This window comes from Dermochelys coriacea, chromosome 5, assembly GCF_009764565.3.
Source record: "Dermochelys coriacea isolate rDerCor1 chromosome 5, rDerCor1.pri.v4, whole genome shotgun sequence".
NCBI lineage: Eukaryota > Metazoa > Chordata > Testudines > Dermochelyidae > Dermochelys > Dermochelys coriacea.
In genome coordinates, this window is record NC_050072.1 from 128121378 (window position 1) to 128139299 (window position 17922).

At 47.5% G+C, this 17922-nt stretch overlaps 1 protein-coding gene and 1 long non-coding RNA gene across 6 annotated transcripts in view; one reads left to right on the plus strand and one right to left on the minus strand.

Annotated features, from left to right (window-relative positions):
* The window catches only part of GNE (glucosamine (UDP-N-acetyl)-2-epimerase/N-acetylmannosamine kinase), a 53599-nt gene extending 37143 nt beyond the window's left edge, over window positions 1-16456 (minus strand). Inside the window, exon 1 of one of the 4 annotated variants that reach the window (XM_038401463.2) lies at window positions 16137-16456. In XM_038401463.2, coding sequence (XP_038257391.1) covers window positions 16137-16187 — 51 coding nt within the window. In that variant the 5' untranslated portion in view covers window positions 16188-16456. Of the gene's footprint in view, window positions 1-1321; window positions 1690-2176; window positions 2323-16136 lie in introns of those variants that run through there. The other 3 variants (XM_038401462.2, XM_038401464.2, XM_038401467.2) reach the window with 3 other exon arrangements.
* LOC122460481 lies at window positions 2736-11270 on the plus strand. Of its 2 annotated transcripts, none has more exons than XR_006281797.1 (2): window positions 2736-3045; window positions 10235-11270. It is a non-coding gene; the product is annotated as an uncharacterized LOC122460481 (long non-coding RNA). The 2 variants fall into 2 exon arrangements; XR_006281796.1 differs by lacking the exon at window positions 10235-11270 and adding an exon at window positions 3813-4192 and having other exon boundaries at window positions 2744-3045.
* Window positions 16457-17922: the final 1466 nt, after the last annotated feature.

The window sequence follows — 17922 nt, forward strand, 5'->3', positions numbered from 1 at the left end:
AGATCCCAGGTCTCCTTATTCCAAGTTATGTGCGCTAAACATCAGACACCCCATCTCCCTTGAGGCAGGATTTTTATCTGCTTATTTATGCAAATAGGCTTAAAAAGTAGTATTGGTTCAATTAAGTATTCTAGCTTTCCATTCAATTAAATATTCTGTCATTCCAGGCCCCTCTGGAAAAAACTCTTATTTAAATATTCTAAGGCCATTCATCTAAGATCTAGATAAGATCACCCACCCTAGATGAGGAAAGAATTCACCCTGAGGATGCCAGAAGTCAAAGAATCTCTTGAGACACACAATAATGACCAATCTGTAGAAAATTAAGAAGACAGATTGCACATCTGCATAGCAACACATTTTAAACTTCATGATCAGCTACTGCCTGCTATAACAATGGCCTCTTACAACTAGCTTGTGAAGTATCAGCAGAAATCAAAGGCAGATTGTTATGACACCTGCTCTGAGTTGGCTAGAAACAAAAGCAATTCGTACCATAGAAGACCATTTCAGTTATATTTAATGCTAATAAGTTTCAATCAACCCGCAGCAGCCTTATTTTTAGTTTTGAGTTTAACCTCTGTAACGTTTGGATTCAACAATGAAACTACAACAATAATTAGGACTGATCTGAACAGTTTTTTGTCCTGATATAACTGTTTCAGGTAGGGGTATGATTATTTTTAACCCATACACTTTTATCAGTACAAACCCTTGTGTGGGCAGTTATTGGTACAATGATACTAGATGAGCTGCACCACTTCAGCTGTGTCAGTATAGTTAAAGCTTGTCTATACACAAGCCCTCAGGGGTGGCCTGGTACTTGGATTCTGAGTTCGAAAGAAATAGACTCTTTCAACTGGATGCCACATTGCAAGAAGCAATTTAAGAGCACAGACAGAAGTTATTCTCCCTTATAGGCTCAAAAGAGATGAGAGTTGAGATCTGATTTCTGTGTGTTTGACGTTCTCCCAGGAAATTTCTACTGTGATGTAGCTTGCCAAAGTCAATACAATAACCCCTACCTGGGTTTGACCTCACCTAGCTCCACCACAGTAAAAACTTGTCTCTATTAGGATTTTACAGCAAGATAACTAAGGTGCCTTAGCTCTCTTTCTGTAAAAGAAACAAACACACCCCTTTTTTTGGCAGAGACGATATAGGCAAAAACCTTTTTCGCTGTTTCCTTACACTGTGCTCTGAAGCAGCTCCCTGTCCTACTATTAAAAGGGAGCCACCTCTGCCACAGAACGTAGACCCATTTTGGCAGGGGATGCATCGATGAAAACTGTAGAACTTGTTTATACTTCACATTACCTACCTTTCACGTATGCCTATTCTGCAGCACTGAAACCAATGGAAAGACAGCCACGAAATTAAACAGGCCTTAAATGCCCAATGCCGAAAAGTCCCCCTGTAACCTCAACTTCCACATAAGCCAAGTAGAGGAGCGGACACTCAGGGTATCACATCTTTCAGAAGGAATTAACGACAGTGGGAGGCAAGGGGCTGGTTTTGGGCTATGTAGTCGTCAGTGCTTTTGGGATTTTCATATCTGAACCACCGCTTCTCTCTCCAGGCGGCGATCAATGGAGCCCTCTCTTTTAAATCTAGGGGGGGAGCTAGTCAGACAGCGCTCGCCTCGAGAAATCAGCTCAGCCCACCTTGGCCGCCGCCCGTCTGGGCCTGTTGGCCGTCAGAAGGAAGGGAAAGATCCCACCCTTGTTAATGTTTTCCAAACAGGCAAGTGACAGCCCCTGCGCCCTGCCCGGGATCCAGGGCACCGGCGACGCAGGTGGCTTTTTCAGCCAGGGAGGAAACGGGGCAAGCGCTCGATGGGCAGGGAACTGAGACAACCCGAAACGGGGCCCCGGAGAAACAGCAGTCCCCGCCCCAAATCCCGAGGGTGCCTGTGGGGGGGGGGTCCCCTGGTCTGCCCGCTCCCCTACGGAGAGCCGGGGCTGAGTCCCCTCCCCCATCCTGTGTAGGCCGGGGGGAGGGGGGGTCATTCCCATGTACCCCACCCCCGACAGCAGGGGCTGGGATCCCTCTCCCCACCGCCTATGGGGGTCTCGCCCTGCCCCCGCCCGGGGCTGTGACGCGCTGTGGCCGGGGAGGGGCCCTGCCCCCGGGAAGATGGCGCCACAGCCCCCGGCATCCCGCGGCCGCGCCTCACCTCCGCTCCGAGCCGGCCGCGATGGAGGCGCTCGGCAAGTTCAGGCACCGGCTCGGGCCACGCGCGCAGCGAGCGCCGAATCATCGACCCGCCGGGGGAGGGGGGGCAGACGGCTCGTCAGAGAGCCCCGCCCCTCACAGCCCCCAGCATGGGGCAGCTTAGCCCCGCCCACAACCCCTGGGCGCGCGGCCCTTCCCCTCACAGATCCAGATGCGGGGGGGAGGGCACCCTTCATAGCCCCTCCCCTCACAGATCCAGATGCGGGCGGGAGGGCACCCTTCATAGCCCCTCCCCTCACAGATCCAGATGCGGGGGGGAGGGCACCCTTCATAGCCCCTCCCCTCACAGATCCAGATGCGGGGGGGAGGGCACCCTTCATAGCCCCTCCCCTCACAGATCCAGATGCGGGGGGGGAGGGCACCCTTCATAGCCCCTCCCCTCACAGATCCAGATGCGGGGGGGAGGGTACCCTTCATAGCCCCTCCCCTCACAGATCCAGATGCGGGGGGGAGGGCACCCTTCATAGCCCCTCCCCTCACAGATCCAGATGCGGGGGGGGGCGGGAGGGCACCCTTCATAGCCCCTCCCCTTCACGCCTCCTCCCCAGCCTCTCATCCCCTGATAATCGATGTCCTGCACCGTTCTGCTTTGGGGACAACCTCCATGAACATCCTCAGGTTGCTGGTATGAAGAATAGGTGGTTGGCTAGGATTAGTATTTATGACTGTGAATCTTCCTTTGATGGATCACGTATAGGCCTGTACCAAAGGCTAGCTCCTGCGCTGGAGAGGTGAGCCGAGAGTCTGCTTTGCTTGGCAAATCAGCCGGTCCTAACGAAATATCAATCCTGTCTAGCATGTGGGCATCAAGTACTCGCATTTTGGGTTATTTTCTCAAGTAAAATTGCATCGATGAACACACATCAGTATAGCAAGTGGAGGGGCTCTGTGCCCCTTACACTTTTGTCTCTTTCCATCACAAGCATAGGTTTCAGAGTAGCAGCCGTGTTAGTCTGTATTCGCAAAAAGAAAAGGAGTACTTGTGGCACCTTAGAGACTAACAAATTTATTAGAGCATAAGCTTTCGTGAGCTACAGCTCACTTCATCGGATGCTGTAGCTCACGAAAGCTTATGCTCTAATAAATTTGTTAGTCTCTAAGGTGCCACAAGTCCTCCTTTTCTTTCATCACAAGCATATTAGCCCTAATTTCTGCTCCTGCTGCTTGATGTATCTAGAAGACGGCAGACGCATGTGTAAATGGAGAGCATGTGGACTGGAGAACACTTTTCTTTGGAGGAAAGAGCATACCCTTTTTCAGGTGCACTTTTTAGCAGCTTTCAGAGTAGCAGCCGCATTAGTGAACATAAAGACTTTAACGGGACAAATATTAAGTGTTTATTTAGTTAACTTTATTTACTTGAAGGGGAGTTTTGCCTGAGTCAGTCTTGAATAACGACTGCAGGGTTTGTCTTCAGAAAAATTCCAGCATCTCACTTCACTGAGTTTTGTGGAAAGCAAAAGAATTAACTGTAGGACATACAGTAAGTCCCCAACATGGGCTGTGCTGCACCAGTGAGTCATGGCCTTTCAAAGCGCCAGTGACTTATACATAATTGCACTATGCCTTCTTCTCAGATTACCATTACAACTGTGAGGATCCTAATTTGAAATGCTGATCGGAGGTAGAAGCAGCAGCTGGGAGGGACCCTGGACTGAATTCCTGGCAGATTTAAAACTGTTTTCATAATTTTTTGCACATCAGTGAATATTTATGTATATTGTGCACATTGCTTAAAACTCTGTGCATGTTTAAAAATGTCACTATAGATTAGTGCACTGTGTCCTTTGCACATTTCTTTGGTCCCTGATATGATTTATTTAATAGTACATGAAAATGCATTCACTGGAATGAAAAGTTTGAATTATCTTTCAGAGTTAATTAGCCTTTTTAAAAAAGATGTATTTTGAATGTTTCTCATGGCTGCACAAGAAATACAAACTTGGATTTAAGTGTGTTGGGGATTAATGATCCTTTATGTATAGAGCCCTGCATGGATATAACATTTGTATCTGCATCCGATCCGCACGCCGCAAAAACAGTCCACAGACATGTGCGGATTTGCAGGGCTTTATTTATGCAGAATCCTTAGCCTTTTAATCAACTGTCTGCAGAGGTATTATACTATAATGGTGTATCCAGCAGCCCACAGTTCAATCTTTTCTAAAACAGAAAGAAGAAAAGAAAAGGAGTACTTGTGGCACCTTAGAGACTAACAAATTTATTAGAGCATAAGCTTTCGTGAGCTACAGCTCACTTCATCGGATGCATTTGGTGGAAAAAACAGACTAAATGCATCCGATGAAGTGAGCTGTAGCTCACGAAAGCTTATGCTCTAATAAATTTGTTAGTCTCTAAGGTGCCACAAGTACTCCTTTTCTTTTTGCGAATACAGACTAACACGGCTGCTACTCTGAAACCAGAAAGAAGAAAGAGACCTATAAGGATGAACACTTGCCCTCTTGCTTTGCCACCCTTCCCACCCCCCTCACATCATCAGGTATGTGGACCAAGGCATCCTCTCCTACTTCAAAGACTGAGGGAACTCTCTCCATATCCCTGCAGCATTTGAGAGCAGGCCCCTGCTGACCCCACTATTACCACTGAAGACTAGGCAGTGTCAGAGGCAACACTCTACCCTGCCCTGCTTCAGCAAGCCTTGGTCACTCCAAATCTGTAATGATCTCTGTGAAGATGAACCCCTGTGCCCATGCAGAGCCCAATTGACTGCAATGGGGCCAACACAGGGCTCCCTGCCGGATTGGGGCCTCAGGGATGACAAAGAACAGTTGGACTTTTCCTCCCCTCTTGTACCTATGCAAAGCTGTAGTAACCCTTGCAGCCCCAGTGTGAGGTTGTGGGAAGAGGGACAGATTCTGGACAGGAATAGCAAAGTGCAAGAGGTGGGGACCTTATTTACACAACACTTCTCTCCAGTTCTTGATTTGCATCCCCCAGTCGCTCAGAGGGGTTTTGATATTACAGAGTGAGCAATCCTCTCTTTAATTTACTGCAGGTCCAATATCAATGACCTGTAGCCCATGGAGGCTGTGGGTAGTGCAGCAGAAAGTATCAAGAGCCCATAGTATGAGAGAGAGAATCAAGAGGTCTACCAAGGTGGTCTGAAAATAATACAATTGGCACATGGCAGAACCAACACAACTACAGTATTTTTGCATCATTCAATAAGTTTAATATCCTAAAACATTGTCATGTTACTGATAAAAGGCATTGGCTAATTTCTCCTGGAGAGTGCTCCTGTCCATCTAATGCTAGCTTTCCTAGCAACAATTTTTTTGCAGTGAATACTCTCTCTGACCTTGTAAATGCAAGCAATAGTAGAAGATGACATGAAAAGTATCGTAATGAACCTGCTTGTATCATGTTCAGTGGAACTGGAGTCAAGAGGGCCAGTGTTCCCTGGAGGGACTGTTATGGACAGGACACCAGTGGAACAGGGAACCTGGGAAATTAGGCTGGCAGCAACTCAGCCACATGGACAGGGCAGTCCACAGGTGGGACACTCACCTGTCCAGGTTGTCCTGGGATCATCCTGTTTGAGGTAGCCATCCTGGGACCTCTGAATGGGTGCTCAGTGCACATGGCCAGCTGTCCAGTTTTAGGGGTTCAGGATCATCCCGGATGTCCCATTGGTTTGCATCTCCCAGGTGGCAAATCACATCACAGGGCTTAATAAAGTTACACTTCTACTTAACTTACATTCAGCTACCCTCTTTGTGAATGAAACACTGCTGGCTCCTTACTGGGTACTGCGCTAACCTTCCCATGCGACATCCAGTTAGCAGAAGGCTCCCTCATTGCTCTGGTCCGGGAAAGGGAAGTTAGTGGAATTTAGCACCAGAGGGAGCGGAAGCAGCAGTGACAAAGCCAGGCAGTTCAGGAGCTGGGACTGACGGGCTGAGAATAGGATGCAGGCTTTTGCTGTCAAGGGGGCCCATGATAGCTGCAGCTGGTGGATAACCTAATGGTCTACAAATAGAGATCTGTGTGGATGGGCCAGAATGAGGCTACATACGTGGGATAAAAGGACTGGATTCTGTCCAAAGGAGCTGCAGGCTGGTGCATGATTGACTCCAGAGCAAGGGGTGGCCTGGATTGAGCATCCCTAGCACTGGGCTGGTAGACCCCCACCTTCATCCCACTGGACTGGAGTGCTCTTAGGGGCTGGGCTGGGGCCTGTTATGGGTTGTATCATTTTTTGTTGGTAACCGAAAGCAGTGGTACCTGGGGAAGTTGCGGTATTTATTTCCAGCAGCCCTAGAAAAGCCTCCTTTGTTAAACATCAGCATCTGGGAGTGAGTATGGGCACCCACTGAGGGCCAGAGCCCGAAAGTCCTGGCGGTTGGAGTACCTACAATGGCATGTGCCTCTAGGATCGTCATGGAATCTCCAGGAATTAAAGATTAATATGTAATTAAAGATTATGTCCTGTGATGAAACCTTCAGGAATATGTCCCCAAAAAATGGACAACTCTAGTGCCTCAGCGCGTGTGCTGCACTCAGCATGTTAGCAAACATCTAAGGGGGTACCACAACTGACCTACATACAGTATTACCAGTGTAATAGTCACTAATTCATGGCTATGGAGACCATTGTACTAGCCAAATACCATATTACAAAAGTGATTTTAACATATATTTCATTTACACTATGGGACTCTGATGCTGCGTTTCTTTGCATGGGAGTTTTGCCAAAGTAACATGCCTAAGACTAGCCAGTTGTCAGCATGTACTGCGTCTAAGGTGGAGCTACTTCGCGTTCCTTTGTATAATTAACTCTTCATTTGCATTAAGTGTATTTATACTGAAACTGGGACCTAACTAACGACAGGGATGTGAAAATTCAGGCCAAGATTTTTAAAAGCAACTCGCAATGTTGGGCACAGCAAAGATGAGGCAGCCAAACTTAAATCACCTTAACAAGGGTCTGAACTTTAAAGGACAGCCGCTCAGCACTGTCTAAGAATCAGGCCCCTGCAAGGTATCTAAAGTTGGGCACCCAAATCACTAGTCACTTTTGAAAGTCTTGTCCCTAGGGCACAGTCAATGTGAATTACCTCAGTAATGAATGTACCGCGGGACCGTCCTGCCCAGCTCTTGAGCTCCTGGCCAGGGAGGCTAGCCCCCAGTACCTCCCCTGCTGTCCCCCCTCCCCTGCAGCCATGCCGGCACTGCAGCTGGCTCCAGCTGGGTGGCGGAGCTGCGAGCTCCTCCTGCTCTCAGCTGCATGATAAGGTGGCGTGGAGCGGGGGGGTTGGATAAGGGGCAGGAGGTCTCGGGGGGCAGTCGGGACAGGGGGCAGTTGGATAGGGGGTGGGGTCCCAGAGGGCCTGTCAGGGGGTGGGGGTGTGAATAGAGGTTTGGGGGGGCAGCCAGGGGACAGGGAGCAGTGGGGAAGGGTTGGATGGGTCAGGGGCTCTGAGGGGGGGCAGTCAGGGGGTGGGAAGTGGCGGATAGGGAGCGAGGGCCAGGCTGTGTGGGGAGGCACAGCCTTCCATAGCCGGCCCTCCATACAGTTTCGCATCCTGATGTGGCCCTCGGGCCAAAAAGTTTGCCCACCCCTGTCCTGTGTGAATTTACTATAACAGTACCAAACAACAAGTACTACTTGTTATAAGCATCAAAGAAAAATATTAGAGCAGTCAGGAAGGCGGGAGGGGTTGGATGGGGTGGTGGGGGACAGTCAGGGAACAGGGAGAAGGGTGGTTGGATGGGGCAGGGGTCCCGGGGAGGCAGTAAGGAAGGAAAGTGGGGGTTGGATGGGGTGGGGGGGGCAGTCAGGGGCAAGGGTTCCGGGGGCGGTCAGGGGACAGAGACAAGGGGTGGCTGGATGGGGCAGGGGTCCCGGGGGGGGCCGTCAGGGAACGGGGTGGGTTGGATGGGGCAGGAGTCCCGGGGGGGTCTGTCAGGGGGCGAGAAGCGGGGGGGACAGATAGGGGGTGGGGCCAGGCCACGCCCCTCTCCCTTAACCAGCCCTCCATACAATTTTCGAAACCTGATACATACCTCAGGCCAAAAAGTTTGCCCACCCCTGCTGTAGAGTGACATCTTGATTCGGACAAAAAGAAAAAGCAACCCCCATTGTGGGGGTTAACATGGGTGGAAGAGTCAGATAGTGACCTGATCCAAAGTCCATTGAAGCCAATAGGCTCCCATTGCGCTTTGGATCAGGCCCATAATCACAGAAGTGTAGGACTAGAAGGGACCTCAATAGTCATCTAGTCCTGTCCCCCTGCACTTAAGGCATGTAGCTCGGAAGCCCTAGGCTCATTTAGTTACAAGTGAAGATGGATATGATGGTCTTGTCTTGTCCTCATTTGTGCACATCAAAAACCCACCTGGACACAACTGGCAATCTGCTCAAGAGGTGCTGTAGAGCCGCCCTGCCAGTGTGTCGCACTTATTGAGGTGAATTAGCACTGCTGTGTGAGAACGGATGTACAGCACCCTCTTGCACGCTGCCTGACCCACACCAATATTCTTAGAGCCTTAATTTTCATTAGCTTCAATAAACTTGGTAAACATATGAGTCAAAATCCACAACCCTGGCTCAGTCCTGAATGGAACAGCTAACGGAAATCTGGCTAACAAACCAGGATATACTCCTACAAGAATGTCACCCTGCAGTTGACTTAGGGAAACTTCCTGCTTGTTTACATTGTTCAAACTATGATTAATGCTGAAAATAATGCAAAATAAATCTTTAGTTGTAGCCGCACAGGAACGAACGGAGCTACTTGTCCTTACTCAAAGCATGTATGCAATGGACAAAAGCCAAATAAGAGCTCTATTCTGATACAGCTTGATATTGAGAAACTGACATGATTACATCCTGCACAAAACCCATAATGTAGCCTGGACTCTGGCACTAAGATTGTGCCTCTTTCCCCCCCCCCGCAAAAAAACCAACCAAACAAGACCTTGTCCATGCAGTAGGGGTAGGATAATCATCTTTACCAAATTCCAAATATCAGACCTCTGTATCTATCAGTGAAGAGAATTATTATCTGTATTGTGACCGTTTAGGATGTCATTCTTATTCAACAAAGCACTTAAGCATAGGCTTACGTCCATCTCTATTCAGCAAAGCACACATGCTTAAAATTAAGCATGTGCTTTGCTGAATAGAGATAAATGTAAGCATACACTTTCCTGAATCAGGGCTTCTAATAGCACCTAGAGGCCCTAACTGGATTCCTAGCCCCATTGTGCTAGGGGCTGTACACAGAGATAGTCCATGCCCTCAAAAGATTACAGTCTAAATACACAAGACAGACAAATGATGGAGGGAAGAGATGATGTGAAGTGATTTGCCCCAGGTCACCCAGCAGAAGAGCTGGGAATAGAACCCCCGTCTCTTAAGTTCCAGTCTATCATGCTATCTATGCTGTCTCTCTAAGCAAATTAATCTGGTTACTGAAATGGAGCAGGTCGGAACATGCGTGCTAAGTGTGGGTGGGAGATGAGTGCTAGGAGTTGGGGTGCAGGAAGCAGGCTGTGCAGGTGAGGGGGTGGTGGGCAGAACTGGACCATACTTAACATTGGCTGTCACCTCATGGCAGTGGCCATCATCAACCCTTGTTTTCAGATGACTTTTGTGTGAATATGGACCTGAGCAAATTGCTGGATTTGTGTACAGATCAGATCCAAGCAGGGGATTGGTTCCAGCTCTAGTTTTTGAGCTCAGCAGTAGGGTTTGAAGTTACTTTTGTAAACAGGTGATTAATTCCACTTTGTGCTGAACTGGTTGTCTCTTGCAGGAGTGCTTCAGCCAATACTGAACAGGTTGGAATCTAGTCAGTTTTTTTTTTTTTTTTAAAAAAAGAGTGGGTTACAGGGCCTGGCTGTATGTAAGGGTCTGTCACACAACAAAGGAAACTGACAGCTAAGGAGAAACAGTGAAACTAACAATACAGAGTGCTGTCAAACTTGGAAAGAGAACTGAAAAACAGAAATATTTTTCTTTCATTGCTTTCAGTTGATGCCATCTTGAACACTACACTACATCATCCACACTGTCTCTCAAAATGAACGACATTATATGTTTAAGTGCTCTGCTACCCACCCTGAAGTCTGACACCAGGGTCCTTGGACTTGGGTTAAAACATCAGCATGTTAAAAATAGAGAAATAAGTGTGTTTATTTTTTAAAAAGCATTGAGACTGCAGTCAATGGGCCTAATCTTCCATCCATTGGTGCCACTGATTTCAGATGGAGCAGGTCGTATGGAATTTCTGCTCCAGATTCTATGGGAACTTGGGGAAAGGCTGCAGGACTTTTTAAAAACAAATTAACTCAAAAACATATTAAAATCACTACCTTATGCTTTATAAAGAACTATTTGTATCCTAAGGCCTTGATCTGGCAAAAACTTAATAACGAGTAGCTTTATGGATGTGATAGTTCCACTGAGTTAAAAATTACCTCTCGCATAAAATGAACATTAAAAAGAAAAGTTATTTCTACTGTGAATTAATAAGCAGCAGTTCAATTTCACTGCTTTTGTTCTTTGCTTGTACAGCATCAGCGAAAGGTCCATGATTGCAGCTCTTGATCTGTGCCTAATAAATAATATTCTTTTTGTTGTATCTCATTCCTACCCTTTATCTCTTTATTTGGACCCCTATCCGGCACACCACTTAAGCATTAGTGTACTCCCACTGAAGTTCAGTTTTTACAAATAGAAGTCAAGAACCTTTTTTCAAAAATTAAATCTTATTTTATGTTGAAAACAATAGGAATGCTACAAGACATCACAGACCTTAAATCCATGTTAGAGCTTTTTTCTGTGAAATTGTACTTATCTTCTCTGGTGCTCATGACCTTGGTGTTATCTTTTAAGCATGCTGCCAGTCACGCAGGAATCTAACATTGTGAGCAGTCTAGGTCCAGCTGCAGTATAAAGCATGAAGCAACAGTAATACATTTCTCAATATCAACAAAACAACAGAGGCTGGTGATGCTTCTAGCGGGAAATACTCTATGTTAAATAAAGTAGGCTCTGAGGACAGATATTACTGCACATATTTGCTTGAGGGGGGAAGAACTGAAACTGATCGTCTATTGATAGTTCTTCATTATTTTTTTCAGTTTAAATTGTCAAGTAATCATGAAAAAGAAATGATCTTACTGGTAATACAAGCTGATAATAAGAAATGCAGCATCATACTGCGTCTTGCTGCCCTATTTTATATTTCACATTTTTAACCCAGATCCAAGGACCCTGGTGAACTGTAGTTCAATTCTGAGAGGCAATGTGACCTAGTGCATGCAGCACTGGACTGGGACTCAGGAGACCTGTGTTCTATTTCTCACTCTGCCATTGGCCTGCCAGACGACCTTGGGTAAGTCACGTCCCCTCCCACCCTTTGTCAGTTGTGTCTACTTACACCGTATAAGTTCTTCAGGGCAGGGACTGTTTCTCACAGTCCTGGCTCCACTGAAGTCAATGGGACTTTGCCTTCAATAGGATCAGGACTTCTCTATTTGTTTGTGCTGCACCTGGCACAGTGGACTTGGGGCCTCTTGACACTCTCATATACAAATAGTAATAATAATAATTTAGCAGACATCAGAGAAGATCAGTCAATAGCAAATTTGACCAGTAAGAAACCAGTTTTAAAGGTAATTTCCCCCCGGCCCCCACTGAACATTTTAAAACCAGTGCTGGTTATTATATATTCACAGTTGATAGAGCAGGATTAGGAGTCTACTTGGCTATATTAATTTCTTAAAAGTTATGAGTATTCATTTTCTTTCCCCAGGTCAGTAACTATATTGCCAGTCCTACTCTGGTTATAAGATTTTCTCCAAACATACCGATTAACAAAACAGTGCAATACATGCGTGCCTCTCTTTAATTTGCGTGGAAGACACCCTGTTTTTTTAAAGGGCTATGCACAAAAACATGAAGATCTTCATTTTGCCCATATGTCTCTTTTGCTTCTGAGTCCCCGGATTTCCTTAGGCAACCTAAAATGGTTGCAAAGAGTAGTGCATGCTGCATATTTCTAATGGCTGGCTGGACACAATGGGAGGTACCCCCTGCATAGTGCAGAGAGCTCTAGGAGACATTGTGTCTCTCTCTGTGTGCAACATGGGACTCCCTGTGGGGCATGCTGGCTTCAGATTGCTCCTAACAAGGCCAGGAATTCACTGCCACAGTCTGGCCAGTAGGGTATAATCCAGCTGTGATTGAAATCAATGGGAGTCTCTCCATTGAAGTCCATGGAAGCTGGATTAGGTCCTTAATGGACTGTTAGGGTAAGGATGTGTTTTATCCCCTCTCTGAACAAAGTCATGATAATAAACCAATGTTTATTATTGGAGAACATCATTTATGAAGGAAACCAATTTCATATCACTTTCAAATCCCAAAGGTGTTGCTAGATCACACTGGTTTTATAAACTATGACAGCAGTGCTTAATTTGTAATGAAAGAGGTGCTGGGGTTCACACCATTAGGTGCCACGGTTAAACAATTTTTTTTTCATTCGTAACTGATGCAGTAAGCCCAGAGGTGCCGGGTCTCAGAACTGCCAAGCCTAGAGGTGCTGGCACAAATTAAGCCCTGAATGACAGATACCATGCTGAAGCCCTTTGCATCAAAGCCTGTATCAAGTTAAACAGGCCTTTCTGTTTGTTTGTTTTTTAAAGGAAGATTGGCTTTTGTTTAGATCTTAACTAGAATTATTGTAATGGCAGGTATTTAGCAGACGCCCCCACCTGACTTACTACTGTCCTATGATAAGCCCTGATCCTCCAGTGGGCTAGTATTACTATAGTGGAAATCCACAGCTGTACAGGCTCTGATGTGGGAGCCTGGACCATAGACACGAGTTGTTTATGTTAGAACACGTGTCATGTTTCAAGTGGTGGCATTTGTTTCTCATGGAGGGTTGGGAATCCCTGGGCCTCCTCCCTACAACAGGCCTAAAATGCTAAATATTATTGTTGTCCTGCTTGCAGATGAAAAGGGATGGATCTAGCTCTCCTGAGGACCTAAATATTGCTCTATGCACTAGCCAGAGGCTGATATATAACATCTAAATCAAACGAGCTGTCTTAGTTTAAATCCCCAACGCTATTGCCAGACACTATAGGAGCTGAAAATGCTCTTAATGCAATGGAGCAGAGGCTTGGCTTGAGTTTCATCCACAGTGGCTACACCAGGGAAGATCATATAAGCTACCACTCGCACTTCATGTTGTTTTCATTGGAATTATTGTTTAAAAAAAAAAAAAGTGTCACAGAAATAGTTTCACTGACATTAGAAGGCTTTTTCTGCAAACCCTAATTTGGGGTATAAATTAAGGCCTGCATCGTGGAAGTGGTTCTCTGTCTGCTTACATGGATCCAACTGCGGGATCAAGGTGTTTATTGAATACAAAGGCCATTGTTGCTGGAGCCGTGGCACCAAGGTTGACCTGAAGGGTTCCCTGTGCATTCATGCTAGAAAAAACATCTTCCTCTCCTGAACCTCTAAAACCTCTTTTAGATTGCACTCTCTTCAGACTGGACACCCGGGGTGAATTTGTAGCCATGATCTCCTCCGAGGCTAATCAATGCTAGTGTCACTCGAGGGAGCAGCTGTGAACAAACACCAGTGGAGAAGGAGCCTCCAGAATCTGCATTTTGCGACACAACTGAACATTGCTAACCCAGTGGATGCTAGAGCTGAGGTCAAATCTGGCCAGGCTGGCTGGGGAGGTGGGAGGGGGAAGGCAGCAAAGCATGTTTCTGCGGGAATCACCGGCGAATGGAGAGGGGTGATTCCAGGTTAAGTGACAAAACATTCAGATTCTGGGAGGACAGGTGGGGGTGTGAATGTCACTTCCCTGACCTCCCCACACAGATCCTGAATGCTCAGAGTCAGATCCTCAGCTGGTGTAAATTGGTGTAGCTTCACGGATGTATCAGGGAAGCTATGCCAATTTACACCAGCTGAGGATCTGGCCCACAGGCTCTACATGGGTGGAGGGAACGTCATCCTCAGTACGCTGAGCGTAGGCCCATCAGTGTTTGTTCAGTGGGACAGTACAGTTCACAACGTGGCACAGAGCAGTATCCGGGTGTTACAGCTAGCATCTCCAACTCAGGGAAGGCACAGCAACGCCTCCTGTAGTCTTGAACAGCCTAGACTCCTGCCCTCTGCTGACTGGCTATTGGCTCCAACTCTTTCTTTCCCCCAGTCTCTTCATCTCAGCCTGACTTCACTCCTGCCTCTCTTACCTTCTTCTCCTCTCCTCTGTCCCCTTCACCCTGCTTCCCTTCCCATTTAACTGATCTCCTCCTAACTAACCCTCCCCCCAAATAAATTGTGGAATTAATATAGCTTACACTATTTGTCTACCCCTTCCCCACCCTGGCTGTCTGGTTGAATTTGATTGTAAACTTTCCAGGCAGAGACCATCTACTATTGTACAGCGCCTAGGACAATGGGGTTCCATTCTGCCTCAGGCACTGTCATAACAAACATCATCACTATTTATTATTAAATTATTATTAACACCACGCTTGGAATCTGAGTCTCCTAAACTCCAAGTGCTATCAACAGAGCAGCATAACTGAAATATTTTCCACCCAAGGAGTACAGAGGTGGGGGAGTGGGGGTGGGGTGGGGAAATAACTTGATAAGAAATAAAACGTCAGCTTTAGGAAGTTGCCAGATGTCCCAACATCTGGCTATAGACGAAAATGGATGGAAATAGATGCTGTATAAAAAGACTACTACTTTGCATATGTACAGTGCCTTTCATCCAAGAATTTCAATGTGCTTTACAAACCAAACCTCACAGCAGCTAATCACTGTCACCATTTGACAAGTGAAGAAACCGAGGCCAAGTGACTTGTCCAAGGTGACACATGAAGTCTGATAGGAGCTGGGGGGAGCGGGGGGGGGGGAGAGGAAGGAGGGGCAAGAAAGAATCCTGGCCCTATGGAAGTCAATGGGAACACTCATTTAATTCAGCAGGGCTGGTGTTTCTTCCGGCTCTCAGGTCGGTGTTTTAAGCACAGGACTATCCTTCCTCCTCTAATATTTTCACAAGATTTATCTCCCTGAGTGACAGATCACACAATAGCAACACTCTGCATTTTTTGTGCTTGTGACTTTGTTGTGGTTGCTGCATGGAAATGGCTTGTAACAAAAACAGGCGACTTTCACAAGTCGCCCGCTTTCCACAGATTATAATAAAACTCATGGAAAAAAAACAACTCCCAGCACAAATCAGCACAAAGCACAAGGCAGAGCTTCCCCTTTCTGCAGCCTGGGGATTAATTTACTCCAGTGACCTGTGTCAGATTTTCTCAGTTAAAGAAGCAAGGACACCAGGGTCTTAAGGAAGCCACATAACTTAACAAGCACGTCAAATTAGACTGTATTTTTTTTTTTAAAAAAGCGACCTCACTACTTTAAGTATCAGAGGGGTAGCCATGTTAGTCTGTAGCCACAAGGAGTCCGGTGGCACCTTAAAGACTAACAGATTTATTTGGGCATAAGCCTTCGTGGGTAAAAACCCCACTTCTTCAGATGCACTCCTTTAGTATATAGGTACATACATTCCTGGCCATTGCTTCTTTGTTTGGAAATAGACCTGCCTCACATGGCCGAGAAGAGGAAAGTGAGGAAGACAAAGCCCGCTCCATTCATGGCTTGCCATTGTAGCAGCAAACAGAAGGAAAAACCCACAAACCCTTCATGCATGTTCCGCCTCCATTGGAGAAATGCAAATACCAGCCCTTGCTTCCCCGCGCCAGCTGAGAAAGGCAGGATGCTCCACCGCCCACACAAGCCAGAGAAGCCACGTTTAAAGCAGACGTTCAGTTAGCCTGCGTCCCTCCTCCCCCGGGACCCCCTTCGCCTGCGGGCTCTCACTTACGTGCGGCCCTCCGACGCCCAGCTGCCTGCGAGGCTCCAGGTTCGAGCCCATCCTGCCGCGTCCCGGCTCGACGAGCAGAGCCGCTGCTGGCTCCCCGCCGCCAGCTGCCAGCGTGGAGCTGGAGCGAGGCACCTGGAGTCCATCCCGGCCCAGAAGCCCCACCCCTCTGCCAGTCAGCCCGGGGCTCTGAGCCACTCACACATGCCAGCTGGACAGCGGCCGAGCCGCTTCTTCCCCCTGCCAGTCCTGGGGAGGGAGGAAACACACACACCCACACGTGCCGATTTTACTTTTCCACTGAAGTCATGGCCGTCTCCTCAGCTGCCTGGATCTGCCAAGGAGCAGCGAATGCCAGGCGGTCTTTTCCTGAGAGCTGGCTGGCTGAGCAAGCCTGGTTTGTAGATTTGCAGCCCGATCTGGGCCAGAGCTTTTCCTTGGCACGTTGAACCTTCAGCAGTGCTTCCAATCGTCTAAAAACCTAGAGAAAACAATGCTCTGCTGGGCATCAGGACACCATAATACCACCTAGTTCTTATAGAGCACTTTTTATCCATTGATCTCAAAGCACTTTACAAAGGAGAGGTCACTGTCCCCATTTTACAGACGGGTAACTGAGGCCCAGGGAGGAGAAGTGACTCCCTCAATGTAAGAATGGCCCTACTGGGTCAGACCAAGCTCCATCTTGCCCAGTCTCCTGTCTTCCAACAGTGGCCAGTGCCAGGTGCCCCAGAGGGAATGAACAGAACAGGGAATCAGCAAGCGATCTAAGGTCACACAGTAGCTTAGTAACAGAACCCAGGTTTCCCGAGTCCCAGTCCAGTGCACTATCCACTCGGCAACAGCGTCTCTCCCTTTGAGGCAAGGCTGTCTCAGTTGAGGACAATGAAATCTGAAATGCCCCATTTTCAAAAATGGAGGATGTGTGCATGCGGGTCTGCAGACAACACTCCACGTGTAGGTACATGACTACACTTGTGCCTTCAGAGCCAGGAATGGTACGCCAACCAGGCAAATGCAGTAAAGGGGCACCTAGATGTTTAACTGGCCATTTGAATGCACAGCTACCCTGTGTGCACACAGCTATAGGGTGACCATATTTCCCAAAGGGAAAATGGGATACCGGACCTGGCTGGCCCAAACCTGCCGTGTGGTTGGCCTGAGGCCCCCCCCCATTCCAGGCGTGGCTGGAACTCTGCCTGCCCCCCACAAGAGGCTGTCACTGGAACCCTGCCTCCCCCACGCCAGAACCCGGCCTCCCTCCTTCAAGGAGTTGGTGTCTCTGCTCTCCCGCACCTCATACCACTTTTTTTTTTTTTACACCATAGTGGGCGTTTGTCCCGTTTGCTCTTGCCAATGGATCAAGTCAGCAAGAGCAAATGGGACAAAGGCCCACTTTTGCCAAAAAAGTCGGGACAGCTGGGACAGAGCTTAAAAAAGGGACTGCCCAGGCCAAAACAGGACGTAGAGTCACCCAAAGCTACAAACATTGTGCAAACATTTTCAACAAATGCAGAGACCAGGTCATTGGTTGTGGTGCGACAGGAAAAGCTGAAGGAGTTGTGAAGGGAAATCCAGGATGTTTTTGACGACGTGCACCTGGGGGAAATGTTTATGAGACATGCCCAACATTGTTAGCAGTTCAGCTCCACCACTGTTCTCAATAACTGCTGATTAGAGATGCTCTAGACAGGGCACTATGTTCAGAATGATAGAGACACCCAGGTTCCCAACTCCCGTAGTAGGAGACAGGACTGTGAGATCATAACACAGGGCGCTAGTCTTGCTT